Raw genomic sequence first — 24,502 nt, 5'->3', positions numbered from 1 at the left:
GAAGAAGAAGAAGAAGAAGAAGAAGAAGAAGAAGAAGAAGAAGAAGAAGAAGAAGAAGAAGAAGAAGAAGAAGAAGAAGAAGAAGTTGTTGCTTTTCATGGTTGACCCAACAAGATGGTATCACCTTGACTTTTTGTGTTTTTGCCTTCCCTAGTTCATGCTCACAGTTAGCAAAGGACTAGAACAAGCAGTCAGACACTTGTAACTTTGTATCTAGAAATGTGTACTCTTAACCTCTGTGTGAAGTTACTGAATTCTTTCTCCTTTTTAATGCCAGCAAGCATGAGCAAATGTCCAAATTGCTTTCACAGACATTTTATACTTAGAGTTTGATGGGTGTTGTATGAGGCCAAGGCCAACATTACACAGCTATTTCACAGTTTCAGTCTTCATTGATTCTTGTGTTAGAATCATAAGTAGCATTGAAATATTTGTAAAGTATGAGTTTCTCCACTTTTACAATTAAAGATAAGTGATGGTTTGGATAATTTACTTCAGAAGATACTAAACTTTTGACAGGTGCTGCATTTAAATGAAAATTGTGTTTTATTTTTATATTATTCAGAATAACAAGGGACTTTCATATAAATTTTACTTTTTTTCTGTGAAGGACTCACTTAGATTTTTTTCCCCCAGGAAGATAAAATATGTGCCAATTTACATTGGCATTCAAATTTCCACAGAAGGCTGTTCCTAAAATAATCCTTTAGTAATTCTAATTCAGGAGGCTAGAGAGGAAGCCAAGCAGATCCACATCTGCAGGAAACATTAAACAAGGAAGTCTGCAGTCAGGTTCCTACCGAGAGGACAAATTTAGTGTTAAGCAAATATACAAGATACTTTTAACATTTGTTTTTAAAATAAAAGTGAGAAATGGTCCAACTATATAGTATCCACTTGAATTGCTTTACTGCATTTTTATTTATTGGGTAAAGGAGGTGTCTAAATATTATTAGGAGTAAGAATGTGGGTCTTAGAAGGAGATGCATTAGCATAGCATCTACATGTTTAATAATGCATATGCACGATTAGGAGAAAGGAATTTAGATAAATTATAAAAACCCCATAGCACTTAGCCTAGCTTTGTGTTTATTGAAATTTTCCCAGGGTACCAGTTCATATATCCCTTGATGCTCAGCTCTTCCTCTCACCGATTCGTAGCTTTCCATTGCCATTGAAGGGACCAGGGTAGGCTATTTTTAAGGTGAGGGCTTGCCTTTTAAAAAGTATAAATATAATTAATTATAGGTGATTTAGTAATGGGCATTTTTCATGCCCACCTCTTCCATGTTGATCTTCTCCTGATTTCTATCAAGTTCTATACATTTGCACATTGTACTGTTAGTGCATAAACTGTCTTATAAAAGTTGGTTGTGTCCCATGGAAAGTGGGTGAGTTCGCTGGAATGGGTTGTTACGGTTAGTCTGACCGCTTTGGTTCTCTGGTTTCTTGCCTGTCTACCTTCAGTAGGAGATCATGCAGCCAGAAGGCATGAACCAGATGGAGGCTCCTCAGCCTTGGACTTCGTCTTCTGTCTCAGTTTTAAGAACTAAATTTATTTTCAATATATTCAGTATAAGAGGCATATTTTTCCATCATCTTATGTACCATTTAATGTTGCAACTCCTGAGTCTCCCATCACTTATTAATTTCTTATTTAATTATTACAATCTCTCTTTCTGCCATTGCACATAACACTGGCACAGAGGCATCCTTGTACATGTTGCTGTCTCTTAAGTTAAAATAGAAACATCCTTTAGTTAGAATTACTATGTTAAAAAATTTAAAGCTTTTTGGTTAATGCATTATAGTTCACTCCCCAGAAGGAATTATCCTCAAGAGAACACAAGTAGCATGGCTTATCTTGCCTTTCCTTAACTTTCCTTTCCTTTCCTTTCCTTGTCCGGGCAGGGCAATGGAATTCATCTGCACGCTGTTCTTAGTAGAGATGCAATTACGTATCTGGAGTGCTCTAATCTATACTTCTTTGCTAACACTTAAAGGATTTGCTGTGTTATGAATTTCCTTTCCTACAGAGACATGTGTTACTTTTACTGTGCAGTTACCTGCCTTGTAGATGAAGTTATTTTTGTTTTCCAAATGGAACCTTTTAATGGCATTGAATCAGCTCTGTGGCTTTTCGAGTTGTGTTTTGTACCTACGCCAGTTATTTGTTGCAGGCAATCAAAGAGCTTGCCACTGCAACTGAGATCTAAATGTTCCTTTTATTTCTTACTGCAGCATCCTTCCATTTAGTGTGGTTGGTTAATTTGTTTGGGCTCGTTATTCCCACCCCTGCTTGACAGCCTCCATTTCTCCTTTAACAGATACAAATCAGTACCTTGCAAGTGTTACAAAGCTCTCAATATGTCTCTTACTGAGTCTACAGAGATCCTTTTCTCTTCGACTTCATTAGTATCTGGGAACCCATGAGTAGAAAGCTTCCTGAAAGAGCCCGAGATAAATGTTTACAAATTTTCTAGCAAAGGCAAAGATTCTGAGATCATGGTGTGCCTCTTTAGGGACTTGTCTTTATTCTTGATTTGATCTGATTTTTACTGGGGATTGATCCATGCTATCAGTCTTGGTGTGGTTGTGCCAGCAAATGGTAAGTAACTTCAACACAGGGCTGAGGACTTGACTAGCCTGGACTGCGTCTGATCAAATCTGTAAAAAGGACCAACCTTTGTTCTCATGATTTCGGGTGAGATTGAATTTATTTAAGAATCAGGCCCTCCGTTTTTAGCTAACATCCCTGGCCTTTCCTCAGTGGAAATCGGCAGCTAAGCTGCATCATGATCCTCCTCTTGAAGAGCTGCCCACGAGTGTGAGAGGAACACAGTGCATGCCAGGGCCAGCGGCTTGCTGTTGTTAAAACACAATACTGATGAACTTCGTTTTGCACACACAATCAGCATCTGATTTTTATTAGTTATAGAATGCGTGCTCGAGCATGCACACACACACACACACACACACACACACACACACACACAAAGATTTAGGAATCAAACTTAAAAGGATCCATTTTCAAAATGTATTTATTAATAGCTTGTTAGGAAGTTGAGAGGCATTTTCTAGTTAACAGTCCAAGAGCTGCTTGGAGTCCCAGGGTCATCCCCTACCCTATACCCACCAACCAAAGCCCATTTATGTAATCACAGTATAGGACCCAAAGTACTTGTTACAGCATTTGTTAAGAAAATAAAAAAATCCAGAAGGTGAAATACAAAAACAACGCCAAAGAAACCAGTATTAGCAATGCCTCCAGCAGAATAGTTTTCATTTCAAACAGAGATAAACACTATGGTGATAAACAGTCACAAAAGCCCTTAACAGGGAACACCAACTTACATTTCAACAACCACTTTGAGCTTGTAAAGGGCTCTTTCTTAGTATATTCTATTCTGTCATTAACATGACATCAAAGGGCAAATTGACAAATAGGCTCAGATTAGGTAATGTAGATGCTTTGAAAGTAGAACATTCAAGGTAACCTGACATAGCGTCCCGAGAGGCAGAAAGCAAAGCGTCATCTGTCCTAACTCATAAAGATATAAAATATGTCAGAGTCTACCCTGGGGTTTCCATAAAAGGTGAGAGCCTCTGTGTGAGACAAGTAAAAAGTGCTCCACGAGCAAATAAAAGTTTCAAATGTATCCATTTATATTTGGACAGAAAATACTTTAAGAGATAAATAGCAAGATTCGGGAAGATGTTTGAATTTTAAATCACTAAAAGATGGCTAAATGAAAGATTCTTTCTTAGGGAGAAGAAGAAACTTTACAATTCTCTCATCTATATTCTCCAAGAAAGAGGCTCTAAAAGATACTGCTCTGGTAAAAAGATTGGTAGCACTGCCAAAATTGGTAGCTCAGGTCTTGATGTGTCTCACACATTCTCATCCTAAGATGTAATTTAAGTATTATGGAATTTTACAGTAAGCAAAGAAAAAGAGATTTCTGCTGATCTGGTAACCACATAAATAATACAGGTATATGTACTCTCTTAAATTAACAGAGGGAATTAGATATTTCACACATGATAGCCGATTCATGTTTTCATAAAAGGATGAAGGAAGCAGCTGTTTGCCATGTAAATATGTTCACATCTGTAAGTGATGGCATCATCTTAATGCCTGGACTGCCTTTACTGGATACAAATCTTGAAAATTAATACATGACATTATTTGATTTTGAAATGCCCATTATTTTCTTAAGATTCGATGTAGAGAAAGGTTTATTACACAGGGGTTCTGAGAGTGACTTCTTACTGCAAGGATATAGTTGTGACAACAGGATTCTGGTGATGTTTGTAACGCAATCCTAATTAGTTTTATTAAATAAAAACCTGGATATTAGGGATATCAGATATTAGGGGGTGAAAACTGAAAGATCAGAGAAGCAGAGCAGCCAGCCACTAGTTCCAACCTCTACTAAATCCTCAGACCAAATGGGGCAAGATCCTGTCTTTAGGAATCCTTAAACTGAACGCTTGAGCTCCTGTCTCCTCCCACCTTACACATCTCTCTCTCTGCCCAGCCACATCACTTCCCATCTCCACCTCCCTAGTGCTGGATTAAAGGTGTGAGCCACCACCACCTGGCTGTTTCTCTTTTAGACTGATTTAATTTCCTATAGCCCAGGATGTCCTTGAACTCATAGAGATCCTTCTGCCTCTGTCTCCTGAGTGCTACAGTTAATGGTGTGTGACACCACTGCCTGGCCTCTATGGCTAACTAGTGTGGCTAGCTCCATACTCTGAATTTCAGGCAAGCTTTGTTTGTTAGATCACAAACAAAATATCACCAGAGGTGTGGGTCAAACAGGCCTTAACCTTAGTCTATGCAAAATGAGTGCTCTGGCATAACGGACTTTTCATCGTTTAAATAAGAAAAGTCTAAGTAACTGTGATGTGCCTAACATTCCCATGTGAGTTCTGGCATCTAAACGTGGAAGAGCCTGCAATTTTGACATACAAGGGCAATAGAGAGGCATCTCAGCTCTCGGGAGAAAGTGTGTTTTGCCTTCTTGACCTACTGGAACTGTAGCCAGTTAGTTAGATCTTCCCAGCTTCAGCCACAGATGCCGGTGTCCCCTAGAATCCTCACAACCATAGCTGGGGCCACAGCTGGAGCCGCCCAACCATATCAGTCAAAGACCAAAGCCTGGGTATTTCAGTAAAGGCAGGTAGGCCCTGTGCACTGTGAAGAATGAATACAAGACTCAAGATGATTGCAGCCCTGTGGCTAGTAGTGGCACGTGCCTTTAATCCTAGCACTGGGGAGGCAGAGGCAGGTGGATCTCTAAGTTCAAAGCCAGCCTGGTCTAAAGACTAAGTTCCAGGACAGCCAGGACTACACAGAGAATCCCTGTCTTGAAAAAAATCAAACAAAGAAAGAAACAAAACTAAAACAAAACAAGAAGATAACACAAAGAATTTCAAGAGTCTGTGTTGGAAGTTGTAATAGAAGGTGTCATGATCTTTAATGAGAATTTCATGGTTAATTCCCTGTGCAGTCCTGGATACTTGCCCGCTTAAACTCTGTTGTGGCCTTAAGACAGGTAGAGCAGAAGCGGTGGAGTATCCAGCTTAGCGCTGCTGTCAGGATCTCTCCCTAGCTGTTGCTGTCACTCCTGCACTCTGCTTCCTTGGTTGTCACGGGGCTGTGCTCTGCCTGCCCTGTCTCTGCTGATCCATTAGCCTTTTAGCTCTCTGATGATCAAATTGAGATAGCGCCAGATTTCACCAGGACTGTCAGTTTGACAAGGACCAAGTGATAATGTTGATAACCTCGCCAGATACCCAGAGGTTGTCTCTAGAAACAAGTATTGCTCCAAGTTGAGTTTGTTTTGGATTCTTTTTCCCCACCCAAAAGTGTGTTTTGGTGCTTTATTACTAGAGGGGGTCCGTTATATAGGTACTGGCTTTCTGAAATCCCCTTCGACTTGTGATTTTATCAAGCTTTTAATTTGTGACAGAAGCATTCCTAAAGGTTAGTGGGGTGAGAAAGACTAGCAGGTTAGCACCCAGTCTTTCCATATTAATCTTGCAGTAGTTCTGACTGTGGAGAACCACGGCAGCCACTCGGGGATTGATCTGTGTTTAACTTACCACTTCTGCCCCCAGGTGTGCAATTTTCCTCAGTGTAAGGTAATGAAAGCAAGGAGGAAAAAAAGAAAGAGCCCCGCAACAAGAACAAATTGGTTTCTTCAATCAGGTGCTTCGCTCTGCCTGTCAGAGACTTTGTGCAGCGATGTTCTGCGCTCCACCATGGTTAAACACAATTAGAGGCTGGGATGAGTGTGAGCAGTGCAGGAATGGATGCTTCACACAGAACAGCGCCTTTCATGCAGCAGAATGCGGTTCCCTGCTAGGAAGGAACATGCCATCCTGTCCGTTTAGTCTCTGTCTTAATTGCTTTACAATTGATATCCCTGAGTGTGTTCCAGGACGCCTTCCCTTCTAATCGTAGGCACATTTTTAGGACGGCAAGGTCTACATCCATCGAGAAGCAATCTAAGCTTCCTGGCTTCATCTCTCCTAAAACAGTGCATATTAAATACAATTGCCAAGCCCAAGATTGTGGGTGTTGAATTATGGATGGTGGGAGCTCACACCCTCTAAGGGCATTAGCTATGTGATATGAATTTCATGTAGCGAGAAGAGTCTTAGGTTTTGAATCAGAAAGGGTTGGATCCTGTTCCTTACTTGCTATTAAAGTCAGTAAATGATTGCATAACCTGATCTCTTGGAGTCCCCTGGATGAGGCAGCAGTCATGCGTTCCTTCTTACAGTGGGAGTGTGAACACTAAGTGAGCAACGTACGTGAACACCACCATACTGGCAGAGGAACTAGCAACTGCAGCCATTCTGATTGTTCCAATGAGACCTGTGGTTTTGATAGTAAATCCATCCATCTCCTTACTGCTGAGTTATATGAAGCACAGCTGACTGGTTTTATGTTTGCTTGTTTGTTTTTTTTTTTTTTTTCATTTTTATGGTACTGGAGATAGACCCAGCTCCTCATTCATGCTGGGCAAGCGCTCTGCACTGAGCTGTACCCCCAACCCACATAACCCCAGCTGCTTGAAATGACTATGTCAACCTACCAAAATAGAGAAAATCTGCAGGAACTATCAGAAGTCACAGTAAATGTTCATCATAGGCAAAGTGGGGAGGGGGGAGGTACACTAAGAAACAGAGAACACAAAATGCCAGATCTTGTTAGTACTTTTTTTTAGAATCCTCCCTTGGTGCCTCATAGAAAGCCACTGAAAACAGCAAAGGAGTCCCCCTTAAATTCAAGCAGAGGAAGTTTTCATTCCTAGAAAAAAAAAAGCCATTAGAATAAAGACAAAAGTTTAGGGCATGAAAAGAGGCAGGTGTTAACCTGTGTTCCCTCGTTGATAATATAGAAGGCTAACTGTAAAACTTTACTGTGGGGGCTCTGAGGGAGCCTGAGCATCTCCACCTTCTCTGCATTTGTTCTTAACAAGGGAGCCTCCCTGGGGAGCTGAACTGCAGCAGTTTTTATTCAGAAGGGTGAAGAATAGCCTAAAGGTTAGGTTTTTTTAATTTATAGTTTTTATAATTTATTTTATTTTTTTAAAGAAGAAAACAAACATTCTTTTTTCATTTCACATACCAATTCCAGTTCCCATCTCTTCCCTCCTCCCATTCCCTCCACTTACTTTCCACCTCACCCTCCATCCACTCCTCAGAGAGGGTAAGACACATTGCTCTGGGGAAGGTCCAAGGCCCTTCCTACTAAATCTAGGCTGAGCAAAGTATCCATCCAAAGAGAATGGGTTCCCCAAAAGCCAGTATAAGCAGTAGGGATAAATCCTGGTGCCAATGGCTGTGCAGTCTGCCCCAGCCATGCAACTGTCACCCATATTCAGAGGGACTAGTTTGGTCCTATGCTGGTTCCCTCCCTGTCCAGCTGAAGTCAGTGAGCTCCCATTAGCTCAGGCAAACTGTTTCAGTGGGTGTCTCCATCATGGTCTTGACCTCTTTGCTCATATTCTCACTCCTCCCATAGCTTTTTAAAGGAAGTGACTCAAAACAGAATAAGTAGAGGTCGCAAATTCATGTGGAAGCTATACTGTAGCCAGTGAGATTTATTCAAAGCAAACTTTTCCCAGAAGTATTCCTATAAAACTAATTAATCAATATACTTTAATATTTATGTTCCAAGTAGAAAGGAAATTCCCCCAGAAATATTAAGCAGCAGATAGGTATAGGGGAATAGTGCTTGGAGCTGGAGAAAAGGAAATGAAACCAAGTCTTTCATATATGTGCTATAAAGGAGCCATTTATTGACTTTGCTAATATCTAGTGTACTTTCAATGCATTTGTCATATTTCTGAGTAGATTTAAGGAATGGATCCTTCTTAGAAATAGGTGCCGGGTCCTGGCTATAACAAGGTGAATCCTTTTAGGAATACATGCATGCATTAAAAAGTGTGCACTCAATGCTTGCTGAGTTCCAGGAAGCAGCCTATGATCTAGGAAGCCTACAGCCAATGCAGAGAGCAGTTCAGCCAGTGGTCACATTGATGAAATCTGATAGTTGTTGAGATTGTACTGTATGCTCTATGATAAGTAATGAGTTATTTTATGTAATCCTAAAAGGAAAAAAAAAAAACCTCAGATACCCATTATCAGTGAACTAGATTTAGAGTGGAAAACACAGAATTTAAAGAGATTAAATAACTTGCTCAAGGTCACAGCGCTGTCAGCAAAGCCAGCATCCTGATCAGAAAAATCTCTCCAGTGTTTGTGTTCTTAAATTTGCACTCTCCCGATGAGTAGAATATAGTATGTGACTTAAAGCACATCCCACTGTCAGCATATGAGGAGCAGCTAGTGCGGACTCGGGGGCTGGTGACTACATAGATGGTCAGCAGTACAGGTGAGCCTTGTAGCCGTTAGCAGAAACTGAAGCTGTGTTGGGAAGACCTTATACCTCATCCGAAGACCCCAGACACCTAAACCATTCAGATAATAACATTTTCATTTGCACTGTAAAAAGACCACCCTCTCAGTGGAAGAAACCAATGAGAAGAGGCCAAACAGAAGGGTCAGGGCGAGGGACCAGTGTAGACAAGAGATAGCATTAGCAATACAGCTAGAGAGGGAGGATTTGAGAGTTGGTTCAAGACAGGAAGTGAGTAGGATGCAGTCCTTAGTGGATGCAGAAGTCCATTGCACACACACATTGATCTTCTGTGAATGGACAAGTTAAACTTAATAGCATGGAGTTCATAATAATATACCACTTTTAATGGGACTATAAAAGATCATCACCATCACTAGACAATCACTTTTGGGAAGCTGTAACATTTACTACAAGATAAGCTTATGAAAATGGCAAGATTAGGATCGCATTTGAAAAGTCCTTCTACCCTGTGTCTTTAATAAATTAATTCTTGTGCCTCCTTTTTCTTCTTTCTAATCAAGCTGGAAAATCTCTAATATATCTGTTTTGTAGATTTCTTTTTTTATATAGTCAGAAGAAATAGGGCCATACAATTGTCCAGGAGAAGGAGATTTAGAAACTGAACGTGGTCACTTACATCTTTCTCACAGGTAGAACTGTATGTTAGTTCATATGTTGTTAAAAACTAATGAGTCAGACGCACAGCTGATGCACTGGTTGGAGTGTGTGAGGTCAGGTGATCAGCAGCCTCTCACGTCTGCTAACAAAAGTGTCCTGGTGTCTACCAGAGCAGCTCATGTCCCAGTGCTCTGCACCCCATCGTCATCTTGGGGTTGATCTGTGTTGGGCATTTCTTTTCCATAATTTGAATGCTATGCAGATAACTGATGCTTAAGAAAGCTGCAACGAGAACCTAGGCAATTAGCTTCCTGATAATGTGTTCTCAACAGTCACGTGAACAAAGTGAGCCAGCTTTTAATTAAAGAAGACCTAACCAAGACTCTCTCCTTGAATGGAGGTTCTAAATCTGTAAGATTCTAAATATGAATCAAAAGCTATATAAGACATAATTCATATGAAGAGTTTTTATTAAAATAATAGTTTCCCCAGGGTGTCCTTATCAGGTTGTTAGGGTGCTGTACCCCTGGAGAATTTCCTCTCCCTTGTCTCCGTGAGTGAAGGCAGCACCAAAGCTGTGAAGAACAGTGAAAAGAAACGCAGTTTATGATTACGACGTTGCCTTCTTCCTCCAGGCGAAACTCACGGATTTCAAATTAACCTGATTTCCTTTTGTGTTCAACTCATTCAAATTAAGCAAGTGAATTAAGCATGTGAGCATCAGGGTTAGCCAGTTTACAGAGAGTGTTTGTTAAGGGGCCACACCTCCAAGCAACCATGTTCACAATCAAGACAGGTCAACACCTGCTCTTTTCAATTCAGAGGCTCTGACACAAACCCATAGAGTCCAGCAGTCTGTTTACCACATACTCTGTATTTGTAAGCTAATAATAAGATCAAATGTATACAAGTGATGCCATTGTATAATTAATGCTCAAAATAGTTTAAAAAACAGAGCTCAAGTTACTTTGGAATCATCAGTATCCATCTACAGACTCAGTGCTGATGACGTTCTCAGCATTGATTTTAGTTCTGAGAATGTAATATGACGCAGAAAACAGGTTTTGAACTCGTGTTCAGTCTCACATTTTTTCAAAGGTGGGAAGAGTAAATACTAAGAACCTCTTCTCAAGTGTTGCATTTTCTATCTTTGATTACTTAAAATATTTTTAGGTGAACATTCACATGATACTATTGTGTGACAAACTGCGGCTACAAATCTAGAGGTGTTTGTCATCAGCCTGGTGTTCACATGTCAAATTTGTTGTCTTGAGTTATAGCCAAAACCTGAATCAATATGTCTCTGTCTCTCTGTCTCTGTCTCTCTCACACACACACACATATACCTAATAACAAAAGCTTTTAATACTGGCTCTGAGAGACAGCACAAAATGTTTAACTCTAAGCAAAACATCACCTCTGGGCCTGTGTGCGCTGAGAGCAAAGACATTGGGACAACAACCAGCACTCAACACTGGACCTACATCAGTCTCGCTCTAAGTCCAGCTCCACTCCTGAGGTTTGGAGGAGGTGATCATCTCCCCATGTGTTCGTGGTACAGCATCTGCCCCAGAGGGACTGATGCACTGCAATTTGCATCAACATTAAAAGAGTCAATAGACCTTGGAAGGTTTGAAGATGTAGTTAGAATCAGACTGATTTTCCGTCTGTGATTATTATTAATGACCAAATATGCAGAAGGCCCTGAGGCTTTGAAAGACTTTTTTTTTATTTTGAAAGTCTAATTTATTATAAGTGTATCATGAAACATCTTAAATAGGAGGCATATTGCAAAAACTGCTTCATGGAAGACTGGATGTCTAAAAATCTGAACTTAGATGGTAGTTAATACATGGATGAAATACAGCATTTTACATTTAGGTAATTTTGAGAATCCTAGCTTTTCCTCATCAGCAAGACTTGGCTGAAAAAAGGCCCAGAATGTCATCTTCTCATTTAGTAGCAGGGAAAGGAAGAAGACTGCTCTTGCTGAATGGTGAAGATGGGAGGGCCTGAAGTCAATGTCTTCTTTAAGAAAAATGAGAAGACAAAAAAGAAATGAAAGTATTTATCAAATGTCAGAACAAGAACAAGTCACTGGGGTAAATGCTAATAAAATAAGCCTTACAAAATTTGGAATATGATATTATTGTGTGACCCAGTTCTGTCCTTTTTCCCATATTTTTTATGGCACTGCATTTGACTGCCTACCAAATTATGATAATTTTGTGATATAATTTTTCTATGAGGAGAATAGAAAATTTGTTCTAGCTTTTAGCATGACTGATCTCATTTGAGTTACTGAGAGTTTAGAAAAAGCATTTCAGTAGGAAAAATGTATTATTGCTAATGGCTGGGTCACTTTTCCGTTGTTAATCTAAAGCTTTATGAATTTCTGTAGCACACAGCCCGAACCATGTCCTTTTGAAAGCTATTGTACAGAGAGTTTTTGTTAGGAGGCCACACCTCCACGCGAGCAAGACCGGTCAACACCTGCTTCCTCTGACAACACACACTTGCAGTCAAGACAAGCAGGATTTGGGGGCCTCTGGTCCTGCATCGCTTGTGCGCAGTGTTACTTTACTTTGCAGGCAGGAAAGTGCTTGGGAAGCCATTGCTGTGCTAGAATACTGCAAGACCCTGACTCCACATGGACGCAACTATGACTCATCTGAATAATCCTAGTTGAGTTACCCTAACGCAGCTTCTGCTAGCTCAGTTCCAGAAATAGCCAGCAGCCATGAAAAGTCCACACGAGACTATACATTATGAATGAAGAAGCTGGGAAGTGGAGAAAATAACAGTTGGAACCCTTTGCAGTTAACACGTTTTACTTGGTGAATTTAAAGAAGAAAGCATGTGATGGTGTCGGTGACTGCCAGGGCCGCTCGGAGAACCTCAAAGCATCATTTCCAGCAAGCAGTCCTCAAAGTGAAACTTTTCAGCTTAGAACCAAGTCTGTTTCTGCTGGCAGCTCATGGTAGTTGGTGCAAAGTGGACACGGGAAAGTCGCCCAGAACGAATCAGTGAATGAAAGGCACTCCTCTGTGGTAGGTGCTGAGAAGAGGCTCAGTTGGTAACCTCCAGGCTGTGAGAGCATGAGGACCCCAGTTCAAGCCCCACACATAACACTCTGGCTGGTGTGGCGCACATCTCTAATCCCAGTGCTGGGTGCTGGAGTGGGGTGGAGACAGGCAGGTCCCTCAGAGTTGGCAGCCAGTTACCATACCCTAAGCAAGCTCCAGATTCCAGGGAGAGAGCTGTAGTGGGAGACTGCTTGTTTGTTTCCTGGCCCCCAGACTCCTGAAATAACCACACAGAAGCTGTATTATTTAAATCACTGCTTGGTCTATTTGCTCTAGCTTCTTATTGGCTAACTCCTACATTAATATAACCCATTTCTATTAATCTGTATATTGCCACGTGGCAGTGGCTTACCGGCAAAGATTTGGCATGCCTGACTTGGTGGAGGCTTCTTAACATCTCTCTGACGCTGCCCTTCTTTCTCCCAGCATTTAGTTTAGTTTTCCCAGCTTATCTAAGTTCTGCCTTGCTACAGGCCAAAGCAGTTTCCTTATTCATTAACAAATAAAAGCAACACATGGACAGAAGGTCTTCCTACATCCAAAAAAGCAAAGTAGAAGGCTCTTGAGAATCAACAATTACAATTGACTTTTAACCTCCACATGAATATGCATGCAAATGCGTGCACGCATGCACACACACACACACACACACACACACACACACACACATGCACCTCACACAAAGCCAGCAATATTCCCAATGTTTACATGATCTTTTTTTTTTTAAAAAAAGTCCTTAAAATTTTTTTTTTTAGTTAATCATAAGACTTCATTAAAACGCACACAGCATATTTTTTGATTGGCTGAGAAAAGAAAACATACACACACACACACACTCATTTGAAGATCAGTTTTTCTCTAAGTGAGATGTCATTGGTTCCACATGTGGTATCTTAGGTCTCTGATCCCAGCTCTTGGGGGGTGAAGCAAGAGCGTTGCTGTGAATTCCAGACCAGCCTGGGCTACATAGTGAGTAGCACTAGGCCAGCCAGTGTTAAATAATGAGACTGACTCTGTCTTGAAAGATGGGGCGTGGGGAGCAGTGAGGAAGGGAGGGAGAAACAGAAGAGATGACTAACACTGGGGCGCCCCCTGTTTGACTATACTATTGGCTACATGGATGGCCCCGTTGAACTAAAATCTTTTCAATTCTCTGGCCTCCCATTTCCCACTGTGTTGCTGTTCACAATCTGTAAAATGAGGACTAAGTCAGTGTGACATGATTAAGAAGGTTGCTGACAAAAACCCTCTCTGTGTCTGCCTTTGCAGCAGAAGAGGCAAGCCATGCCTTATTAGGAAAGTGCAGATATGTCTCAGGATTAGAAAATGAAAGTGAGATTTTTTTATTTCTTGAACTTCGTTCAGCTGGTGAAATGAGCATTGTTGGTTAAACTGTTAGGGTTAACAGATTTAAAGTGGAGCAGAGAACACCTCAGTGAGGACAAAAAAGTTGTAGTCTGTCGAGGAGGCAGGCAGTTAAATGAAATTGATTTGTTTTTACATGAACCGTCAGGTAGGTACACTGGTTGTCCTTTGGTGGCCTACGGGTTCATGGACAACAGTGTGTGAGACAATTCGGATCGACTCCGGCACTAAATGCTTGTGAACATTGTGTCCAACTAGAAGCTAATTATGTAACTTCAGACCATTGGCTTGCGAGCAGTCCAGAGAAATTCTCAGCAGTGGTTATGAGCAGCAACTCTTCGGGTTCTTTATTGGTCAGAGGAACTCAGCTTGCTCCTCCTTAGAGTGATGTGTGATCGATCGTATAGCCTGGCCTTGACAGGGTCTTTTTCATATTATAAATGGTTCTTTTAAATCTTCCTCTTCCTCTAAGACAATCAGTAAAATCCACCAAATGTATTGGGATTCTGTACCAGAGTCTCATAACTAAGGATGAGTCACATTTTCTCATGTATGAGAGCACCCACATTGTTACTTGGTGTTTCTTAGGGTCGTTAGTAAAGTCCTGGACAGATCTAGAGAAGTTTCTTGCCAGTTAATCCCATCCCTGAAGAATCTGAAGAGGTGATCATGAGTTTGGTGTCACTCTGCTGTCATAAGACTGTGTTTCTGAAAACCCAAACCAAAATCTATTAACTGCCAATATTTAAAAGAAGATAAATTAAACACTATTTCTTCTAAATAATATGTATTATTAATAATATTATTAAATTTTTGCTATAAATACAGTTATTCAATTTTCTATGGTAAAGTTCTTTTTTATACATAGTTCACAATAGATTTATTTTATATTTAAATTTTTTAACCTATATCCCCAGTAATGTATGTGTCTCTGTGGCCTCCTTTTAAATAGGAGTCAGTATTGGATTCTGAGTAACTTTGCATTTGGCTGGTTTCTGATGACATTGGTAGCTCCAGTTTCTCTAGGAATGGCTCAGTGGGTCTGATCATGACTTCCATTACCTTGTCCCACAGGTGCACGCTGAGTGTGACGCTGGAGCAGGCCATCACTCTAGCCAGAAGCCACGGGCTGCCTCCTCGATATATTATGCAGGCTACTGATGTGATGAGAAAACAGGTAAGTTCCCCTCTCCTGCCTGTCTTAGGGAGCTGTTTGCCAGGACCTGGTTTGCCTTGGTTCATTTATCAGGAGTCTTATGGGTGTCTGTGTGACGAACACTTTTCTAGGCACTTGACTCTGCATAAGTCATGACTGGGAAGAATGACCAATGAGAAAATAGTACAGACACCTAGTCAAGTGTGGACACTTTTGAAAAGGATTTCTGTGCTGTGTCACCTAGAAGAAAAAAGGGAAATGGTCACATGAAACAAGAGTGGACTGGGCTTTTAGCAGTATCAAAATAAAGGATGTGTGGCACTTCTATAAATTGAGGGCAATTTAATAAGCCTGGGAAACAGTTCAGGAGGGGCCAAAGAAGAGGAGGAACTGAGGGCCCTGCTAGTTTCTGCGACCTCCCCAAGCTTTCCATTCCATGATAGCATGTGTCCATCTTCCTAAGGATAAAGTCCTCACCTCAGAGTTTTCATTTGAGTTGAATGTGAACTTTTAAACTGTCTTCCCATCACTAGAGGCTATAATACTCTCTCTGTGTGTTCTCTTTTAAGTAGAATGATTTCCTAAACTGTAACCTAACAGCATTTGAAGAGCCAAGGTAACTTGGTCTTAAATTGTTTAAATCTTTTAAAAATGCACTGGCTTCCATTGTTCTGATTAGAAATAAACTTAAAGCAAAGAAAGCCAGCCTACAAACCACAATCGCAGAGAACTTAGACAACAATATGGACACTAAGAGAGACTTACATAGATATAATCTACATGGGAAGTAGAAAGTATAAAAAGACAAGCTCTCCTGAGTAAATTGGGAGCATGGGGACCTTGGGGGAGGGTTGAAGGGGGGAGGGGAGAGGCAGGGAGGGGAGCAGAGAAAAATGTAAAGCTCAATAAATAGCATGGAAAAAATAAATAAATAAAATAAATTTTTTAAAAAAGAAAATAGGATTGAGCTAGTACAAAAGACATTTAAGCAGTGATAAGAAAAATGAAAGTCATAAATTTTATATATTTTCTGTCACAATCCTTTGGCCTGCTGCAGCAAAAACTGACTTGCCCTGAGTTATTCAGCGACAGTGACTTCATTATATATTATTTTGTAATTATAACCAGCTTATTCATTAAAACATTACTTAGGCAAACATAAGCATTGTCAACCTCCCTAAGAATTGTTCCCAAGATTTTACTATGCAAGGTCAAGCTAGCCAGTGAAAAAATAGATGGAAGAAATCAACAGGGAGCTAGCTTCTGCAATGCCCATTGCAGCCCCAGTGAGTGGGCATGCCTTGGCTCTTCTGCTTTTGGAATCCTGGTGTAGAAATGGACTGAGTGGAACTTAAAAGGTCATGCAGGGACTGGTAAAGTTTAGACCTACCAGAAGAATGCTACATTTGTAAACTGCCATATGATTTAAGAAGGACTTGGGGAAGTAGATGCACAAATTCTGCTTTAAAAAACAAATCAAGACAAGCTTGTAAATTGTCACATCAGAGGTGGGATTTAGGTTAGAAACCAGAGCAAAAAGGTAGATGAGGTCTTCTTTGTTTTTTCTGTGTTGTGCTCAGATTATATACATGGGGAGCTTTGGAAAAGCTACCTCACAATTATGACGTACAAGGAGAAGGAACTAGAGTGACCCGCTAGCAATCATTCCACTACAGAGTTATTCTGAGATGATTCCACATGCATTCCTACCTATGGGTCTGAGTAGCCATAAACCTCTGTACTATCTTTAATCATTAAAATGAAAATGGACATAAAGACCTCTGTAATGGCTTTAATCATTAGAACAAAAATGGACATAGATAAACTAGAGATAAAGAGAAGTTAATATACACATGTCCGATTTCACTGTTACCAAGTTCCTTACAAGCATGGTATGCATCTGTACTATCGATATTGGATGTGTAAAATAGAATCAGAAAGATTGGGAAGTCAGGCAGATTCCAAGTCAGGCATATTTTATCACTCTTTTATTCTCTCTCTTTTTTATAACTGGGTTGAGAATAGGTAGCTTTCTTCCTTTGAGGCTGGTCCCTTAGCTCTAAGCTGTATAACCTACAGGACAGAGAGAGCTGGAGGACACAGTGTATTGCACAGGGCAGAGAGAAGTGAAGACCTGATTATCTCTCCCTGTGAAAGATTGCAGAGCCTCAGGCCCTCTCTTTGGGAATCAGACTGGTAGCCTGATGTCCAACGGTTCACCCTGCCGTGCTCCTGTAAGGGAGCATCTTTCTTCAGGCACTGGGCATTGGCAGGTGGTGAGAGATAGGTGGCTGGTGCCCACTCCTCCCACATGGTCTCCAAGAGGCTACAGTGCAAGTCTGTTCAGTAGCCTGGTGTGACTCTTCCTCTTTCTCCCTTTGAATTGGAAGGTTTAGCCATTTAAACTTGACCCTGGAAAGCACGGTGCTTAAACATTTTTCATCCTTACTAAGTTTTGAGTATTAGAACTATTTTGTTACTGAATCTTGTTGTGGTGGTTGTTTATTGGGTTACTGAGACAGAGTCTTATTTTGAAGGCCTGGCTAGCCTAACTTGTTAGCAGACTTAGTGTCTCAGTTTCCCAAAGTGCTTTTTTTAATTATTATTAAAAATTCCTGCCTCCTCCCCGCCTCCGCCTCCCATTTCCCTCCCCCTCCCCCACTCCCCTCCTCCTCCATTTTCAGCCCAAAGAGCAGTCAGGGTTCCCTGCCCTGTGGGAAGTCCAAGGTCCTCCCCTTTCCCTCCAGGTCTAGGAAGGTGAGCACCCAAACAGCCTAGGCTCCCACAAAGCCAATACATGCAGTAGGATCAAAACCCAGTGCCCTTGTTCTTGGCTTCTCAGCAGCCCTCATTGTCCACCATGTTCAGAGAGTCCTGTTTTATCCCATGCTTTTTTGACCGAGTCCAGCTGGCCTTGGTGAGTTCCCAATAGATCATCCCCATTGTCTCAGTATGTGGGTGCACCCCTCGCGGCCCTGACTTCCTTGCTCATGTTCTCCCTTCTTCTGCTCCTCATTTGGACCATGGAAGCACAGTCCGGTGCTCCAATGTGGGTCTCTGTCTCTATCTTCTTCCATCGCCAGATGAAGGTTCTGTGATGATATGCAAGATATTCATCAGCATGGCTATAGGATAGGGCCATTTCAGGCTCCCTCTCCTCAACTGCCCAAGGAACTAGCTGGGGACATCTCCCTGGACACCTGGGAACCCCTCTAGGGTCAAGTCTCTTGCCAACTCTAAAATTGGCTCCCTTAATTAAGATATATACTTCCCTGCTCCCATATCCACCCTTCCTTTATCCCAACCATCCCATTTTCCCAATCTCCCCCATCCTCGCCTTCTCACTTTTCTCTCCCCATTTCTCCTTACTCCCATCCCACTTCACCCCCAAGTTCCCAATTTTTGCCCAGCAATTTTGTCTACTTCCAACATCCAGGAGAATGACTATATATTTTCTTTGGGTTCACCTTCTTATTTAGCTTCTCTAGGATCACAAATTATAGGCTCTATTAAAAATTTCTGTTCTTTAATCCCTTCTTGAATGTCCTTTGTATTGTTCGCCTTTCCAGATTTGATTTCATTTCTTAGTTTTATTTTGAGAGAGTCTATCCGTTGGGTTTTTCTTCCTTTTTCCTCAACTTTATTTAGGTTAGTATTGGGTGTGCAGTAGGTACTTGGAGCATTTCAGGGTTTTGTTTTGGTTTAGCCGCTCTCCTTTCCTGTGCCCAGCAGCAAATGGTCATAGTTGAGTCAATGTAACTAGCTTCCATTAGGAACCACATAGTGGTTGAAACTCCATTCATGAAACAGACAGGTCACACTGTCCCTTTTATTTCTGAAGAATATTGTATTTATACCACCAACTTTGAGTCAAAACTCTTAGATGTCATAAATCCACATTCATATGGCTTGTGTAGAAATTCTTTAGACAATTTAGATGTTTTCTTGTGAAACATTATTACATTTGAAATAACTGTCCATCTAAAGAGATGTAGGTATGACTCCTGTGCTAACATGTGTTTATAGCATGGTTCTGTCCTGTTCTCAATGTTTTAAGTGATTAATTGCTTTAACAAAACCCTGAAATGCTCCAAGTACCTACTGCACACCCAATACTACCCTAAAGACAAAGACAGAAGGTTTACGAATAAATGGAAATTGGTTAAACTCACTTTTGAATGAACCCAAGGCTATAGGATGAATAATAAGTATTTAGAACCATATAGTTGAACTCATAGAAGCATACACAGAGAATGCTTTTGAAATTTTGCAAGCATCCATATAGTGGTTTCTGTTGCATTCCTTTTTAGTGTCCCTTCATGTTAAATAGTGTTGTAATAATGCCTCAACTAGGTTTATTTGAATTAACTCAGATTATTATTGAGCTGAAAGTATTTCCCCGACTTTCAGGGTGCAAGAGTTCAGAACACAGCAAAGAACTTGGGAGTTAGAGACCGGACTCCACAATCAGCTCCAAGGTAAGTGTAACCCCATCTACCCCTTACCTGAGGACTGCTGGTCTCTGGCAATGTCAATCATGACATGCTTAGCTCATGCTCAGTGTCGTACTGACACCAGTTGTAACAAGTTCAATGGGTGAATCCAGTGGGGAAGGTTGACAAGGGGACAATGAATGCTCTCAGACATAAACAGACTTTTTTTTTTATTTTGAACACAAATTTAGAAAGAAGAGTCTAAACAAATGCAACTCATATGTGCTAAATGCCAGTCTGCCCCTTCCATTGCCCCCTCTGTGATTGGCATGCCCTTCCCGCAACATGATTTGAAACCTGTTTAACTCACAAAGCCCATGTCATTCCTGCTTTGAGTTTTGCCTGAGTTGCTCTTTCTGTAAGGCTTCCTGGTGTCCTGGGTATCACATTGTAATGCTCCTTTTTTGTTATGTTACCATAATTATTAGAGGTTCTCTGCCCAACTCAAATCTGAGCTCTCGGAAGACAGAGAATGTTCTTTCATTTTATCAGTGACTACATAACACATCAAATATCTAAATGTACTTCAAGGTCATGTGACAGAATGAATGGATCAATGAGCTTTTGTCGATTCTATCATATTCACGGTTCGCCAGTTATCATATGAAAGGACTCTGACTTACTTTAAAGTAGATGAACATAGAGAAATCCTTTCCATTTGATTTCCCATGCTTGGGTCTAGCAGTCATCTATTTTGAAGTTGAGCAATGTTAAATAATTACTCCTACATTTGATCATTCTTACACGTTTGCATCTTAACAAACAGTAGACATCTCCAAGCCTGACTTTGGTAAAATGTTCTTTGTTGATGTTCAGAACACCTTATCAGAGAGAGAGTGGTAATTACAGCCATTTATGAAATTATACCCCATTTTGAAACTACTTGGGCAGTGAGAGTGCTTTCAAAAGGGTAAACATATTTCCCCCCCAAAAAAACTGGTGGGGTTATCATGTTCTAGCTGCATTTATTTTAGTGCTGATTGCCAGCTCTACATGATCCTCCAGTCCTGTCAATGTTATCCTTCAGAGCTGATTAGATCAGAGTCTTAAGGTTTTCTATCACTAAAGGATCATTTCACACGAGCGTCTCTCTAGGACCATGAGCAGACATGGCATATTGTGTAATAGACCCACTGCAGTGTTAAAATGCCAATAAGAAAACAAGATAATAACTTTGCAAGGTATTTTCAGCTAGAGCCTTAAACAATAATAAACAGCGGGGTTGGGATAAGGTTTCAGCGCTCTGATCAATAAACCAATACCCCAGCTGAGCACAAGAAAACAAACTGATGAACTCAAGCCTTTTTCTATTGGATTATCTTTAAAACACTTGAGATGAAACATAATAAAATGATCCAGCTATAAAATGGACACGTTGTACAAGGGAATAACAGCCTTAAGAGAGAAATAAAAATCGTTTCAAATTCTTATTTACTGTTCCACGCAGTCTGCAGATTTTTATTAGGGAAAGATAGTGTGTGTTACTGTTGCCCCAGGAAAGATAGTAGCCCAATACAAAAGTGCCTATGGTCCTGAAAGAGCTTCCACTTAAAGAAATGAAATGTGTGGTTGGGGACATAACTCAGTGGTGGAGCACTAGCATCTTTGCCTGGAATGCACAAGAGCCAGGATTGGATTCTCAGTAAGGAAGAGACAGGAAAAGGGGGAGGGAGAAGGGGAGGAACAAGAGAGAGAGGAGAAGACAGAAGAGGAAAAGAGTGGTGGAGAGGGAGGAGAGGAGGGGAGGGGAGAGGAGAGGAGAGGAGAGGAGGGGAAGGGATAAGAGAAAAGGGGAGAGGAGAGGAGGGGAAGGGATAAGAGAAAAGGGGAGAGGAGAGGACGAGGGGAAGGGATAAGAGAAAAGGGGAGAGGAGAAGAGGGGGAGGGAGAGGAGGGAGCAGGCAAGCCACAGTGAGAATACAGATGCTCACTGAGGCCTGGGATCCCTCCTGACAGGAACCAGCACTTTCCTCAAAGACAGTTAGCAGGAGGACACACTTGGTTCTCAGGGCCAAACTGCCTACTGGCAAAGCTGGCAAAATATTTCTAGAAAGTTCATTCTTAGAGGTCTAGTGAGCTATCTCTGCCTGAGATTTTATTTGGCTCAAATCTCCCAACTGACTTCCATCATTGTATCCCTAAAATCCACTTTCTTTCTATATTATTATTATTTTATTATTATCACTCAGCAAACATATACTGACATCTATAGATTTTCTGTTTTGTGTTTGAGAGGGGCAGGCCTTTTGGTTAAAGCAAGATGAGAAGATTCCTCAACCTTTGTGACTAATGGGTGATGAAGAGTGTGGCTGAAAATGTAGGCAGTAGGCAGACAGGGAGATACCTACAGGAATAAGGAAGATTTTTCATTTGAACTTGAAAAAAAAAAACCACAGTGGCATTCCTCACCGTCACGTGTGGAAAATTGGACTCTTAGGGCCTTCTCAGGGGACAATGGGGTGGTCCATCGGAGGACATCTAGGACCAGAGGCATGTTTGAAAAGATAGCAAGAAGAACCAAGATGAAAAGACAGACACTTGGAGGCATAATTGATAGCCTTTGGATGAAAACTGGAGAGGAATTAGTGAGAAAGAACATTCTAGAATGACCATAAGACATTCTATCTGGATAAAAGCAGTTAGTAGTCTCTGCCCTGGAACAGTGAATGCAGAGGGAAAGAATATGCACTGGACAAAGATGGTGATCTCAGCTTGGTCACACTGAGATGTGGGCTGCTCAGTCTGCAGGTCTGTTGTTAAGGCAGACCTACCGTCCTGTGAGTCCCGGGTCAGTGAAGACCTGAGTGTTACTACTTGGTGGTAGGGAAGGCTACTAATACCATGGGGTGACACTGTGTGAAGAGCAGCAGAGGAACAGGATGGAGGATGAGCAGTCTGCGAAGCTGAAGGGCTGAAGGTAAACAGGGCAGGAGTTTTAGAATTCACAAAGGAGGAAGCGGCCATGGTCACCACACAGGAAGAATGGACATCCTGATTCAGGGAATCAGTATGTTACATCACCAAGTACTGAAGTTTAATTGTTTTAGATAGATTGGTCCTGGTATGTAGTTTCCTGAACATCGTTGCCACTCTGCTTCAGCACTATATGTCTGAGATATGTCAGGAATGGCCTTTGATAGTAGGATGTCAACACACATGTAAGTGTGCTCAAGGAGCTCCAGCCTAGCAGGACATAGGGACATAGACAAAGCTACACATACATGTGTGCATGTGTGCACACATGGCCTTGTGTGTGTGCGTGTGCCTGTGTGAATGTGCACATGCAAACATGTGTACATGTGCATACTTGTATGCATTTGTGCATATGTGTGTGTGTATGTGTGTTAGGCAACACTGATATGAGTAGGGCTTGGAGAAAGTTCTACCTAGCTCTGGCTTTCCTTTGTGCCTTATGTTAGTGTGGTAGTAACCAAGAACAAATGTCAGAGAACCATGTGAGGCATGGTGGTCTTATTTCTGTTATATTGTAAACCTGAAACCACTGTGCCATGAGAGTTTGACTTGTTTTGTGTCATTTAGGGGCAGCACATATCGATGTTTGAAAGAGAGAGAATAAAACAAGTCCCAAGTCCCAACTCTTGTTCTCCACAGAACCTTCTGTAGTAAGGTGTGTGTGTGTGTGTGTGTGTGTGTGTGTGTGTGTGTGTGTGTTGTGAGTGTGTGTGTGCTTTTTTTTCCTCTGAGATTCCAATTTCTCATCTGTCCCAAGGGAGAATTGCTGAGACACAGTTTATTTTAACTATGGAAGAAGTCCTGTAGTCCCCATTAGAACATGTAGGAAGGTAAGGTATGGTGTAGACAGTAAAGTTTGGGGACGCTGATTGGTGTAGCAATATAAGCCCAACAAGGAAGAAGAGCCAGGACAGCCCTCATTCATGTGGAGCCTCTAGTGCCCATGTGTAGGATAAGAGCTTCGCATGTAGGGCCAGCAAAAGCCCCCCCCCCACTGTCCCAATATTTAGCTTCCCTAAGCAGAAGCCACAGTTGCAGCTTTAGAATCCAACTCCTTACCTATTACACTTCACCTCCCAAATTCATCTGCGTGGACTGCACTGCCCGAGCCATACAGTTTCCATTACAAAGTGTGTCTGAACTCAGATAACCCTGAGTCACTTCCAAGAAGCCTCACAGCAGCTGAAGCTTCCCAGCTCTGCAGTAGACAGAGCTATTATTGCATTTGGTGACTTCAGGGAATAGCCTTTGCTCCAATTTGCAAGGCAGACATTTCAAAGACTCATCTCTCAGCTAGAATTGGTCGTATTGGGCACAACCATGCAGAGCGAGGTAATAGAATGTGATAGGTAGGACATTCTCCACCAGCCCTCCCATCCCTGTTCTTCCTGCTTTCAGGCCTCTGTACTTTGCCACTATGGAAACAGGAAGGGTAAAAATTGAGAAAGAAAAGAACCTTCTGATGGTTCTGTTTCCCCAGTCCCAGGAGGCAGTTTGAAGCAGCATCTTGTACTCCAGCTGCAGAAGAATCTTGAAACTACATCAGTTCAATTTAATGTGTTCTTTTCTCTGGGAAGACAAAACAAGCTTTTTAGCTTTCTCCTCCTCTGTGGAGACAACCTAGAAGCCACCTTTTAGGCATGAAGTGCTTTGTGCAAACCTCCAAAGACAGTAACTTCTGGCTCCCAGACCGATAAAGTTCATTTTATTAACCAGACTTGCAATTTGCTATTAAATCATTCTCATTTCTCTCCACTGGTTTAGAATTAGCATGGTTTTATATGTCACAGGGAGAGGAAATTTATAGTTTACTGAAGTGACTAACAATGCTTTTAAAGTCTGTTCAACATAGAGTGCGAAAAGGAAT

At 41.3% G+C, this 24,502-nt stretch overlaps 1 protein-coding gene across 1 annotated transcript in view; it reads left to right on the top strand.

Annotated features, from left to right (window-relative positions):
- The window catches only part of Prex2 (phosphatidylinositol-3,4,5-trisphosphate dependent Rac exchange factor 2), a 276,161-nt gene that overhangs the window by 249,087 nt on the left and 2,572 nt on the right, over nucleotides 1–24,502 (top strand). Inside the window, exons 38-39 of the mRNA XM_005361884.3 lie at nucleotides 15,088–15,190; nucleotides 19,580–19,647. Of these exons, the coding sequence (XP_005361941.1) occupies nucleotides 15,088–15,190; nucleotides 19,580–19,647 (171 nt within the window). The remainder of the gene's footprint in view (nucleotides 1–15,087; nucleotides 15,191–19,579; nucleotides 19,648–24,502) is intronic.

This window comes from Microtus ochrogaster, linkage group LG5 (assembly GCF_000317375.1).
Source record: "Microtus ochrogaster isolate Prairie Vole_2 linkage group LG5, MicOch1.0, whole genome shotgun sequence".
Classification (NCBI taxonomy): domain Eukaryota; kingdom Metazoa; phylum Chordata; class Mammalia; order Rodentia; family Cricetidae; genus Microtus; species Microtus ochrogaster.
Note: the sequence above shows the minus strand (reverse complement) of the source record. Positions and strands in the feature narration are given on the sequence as shown.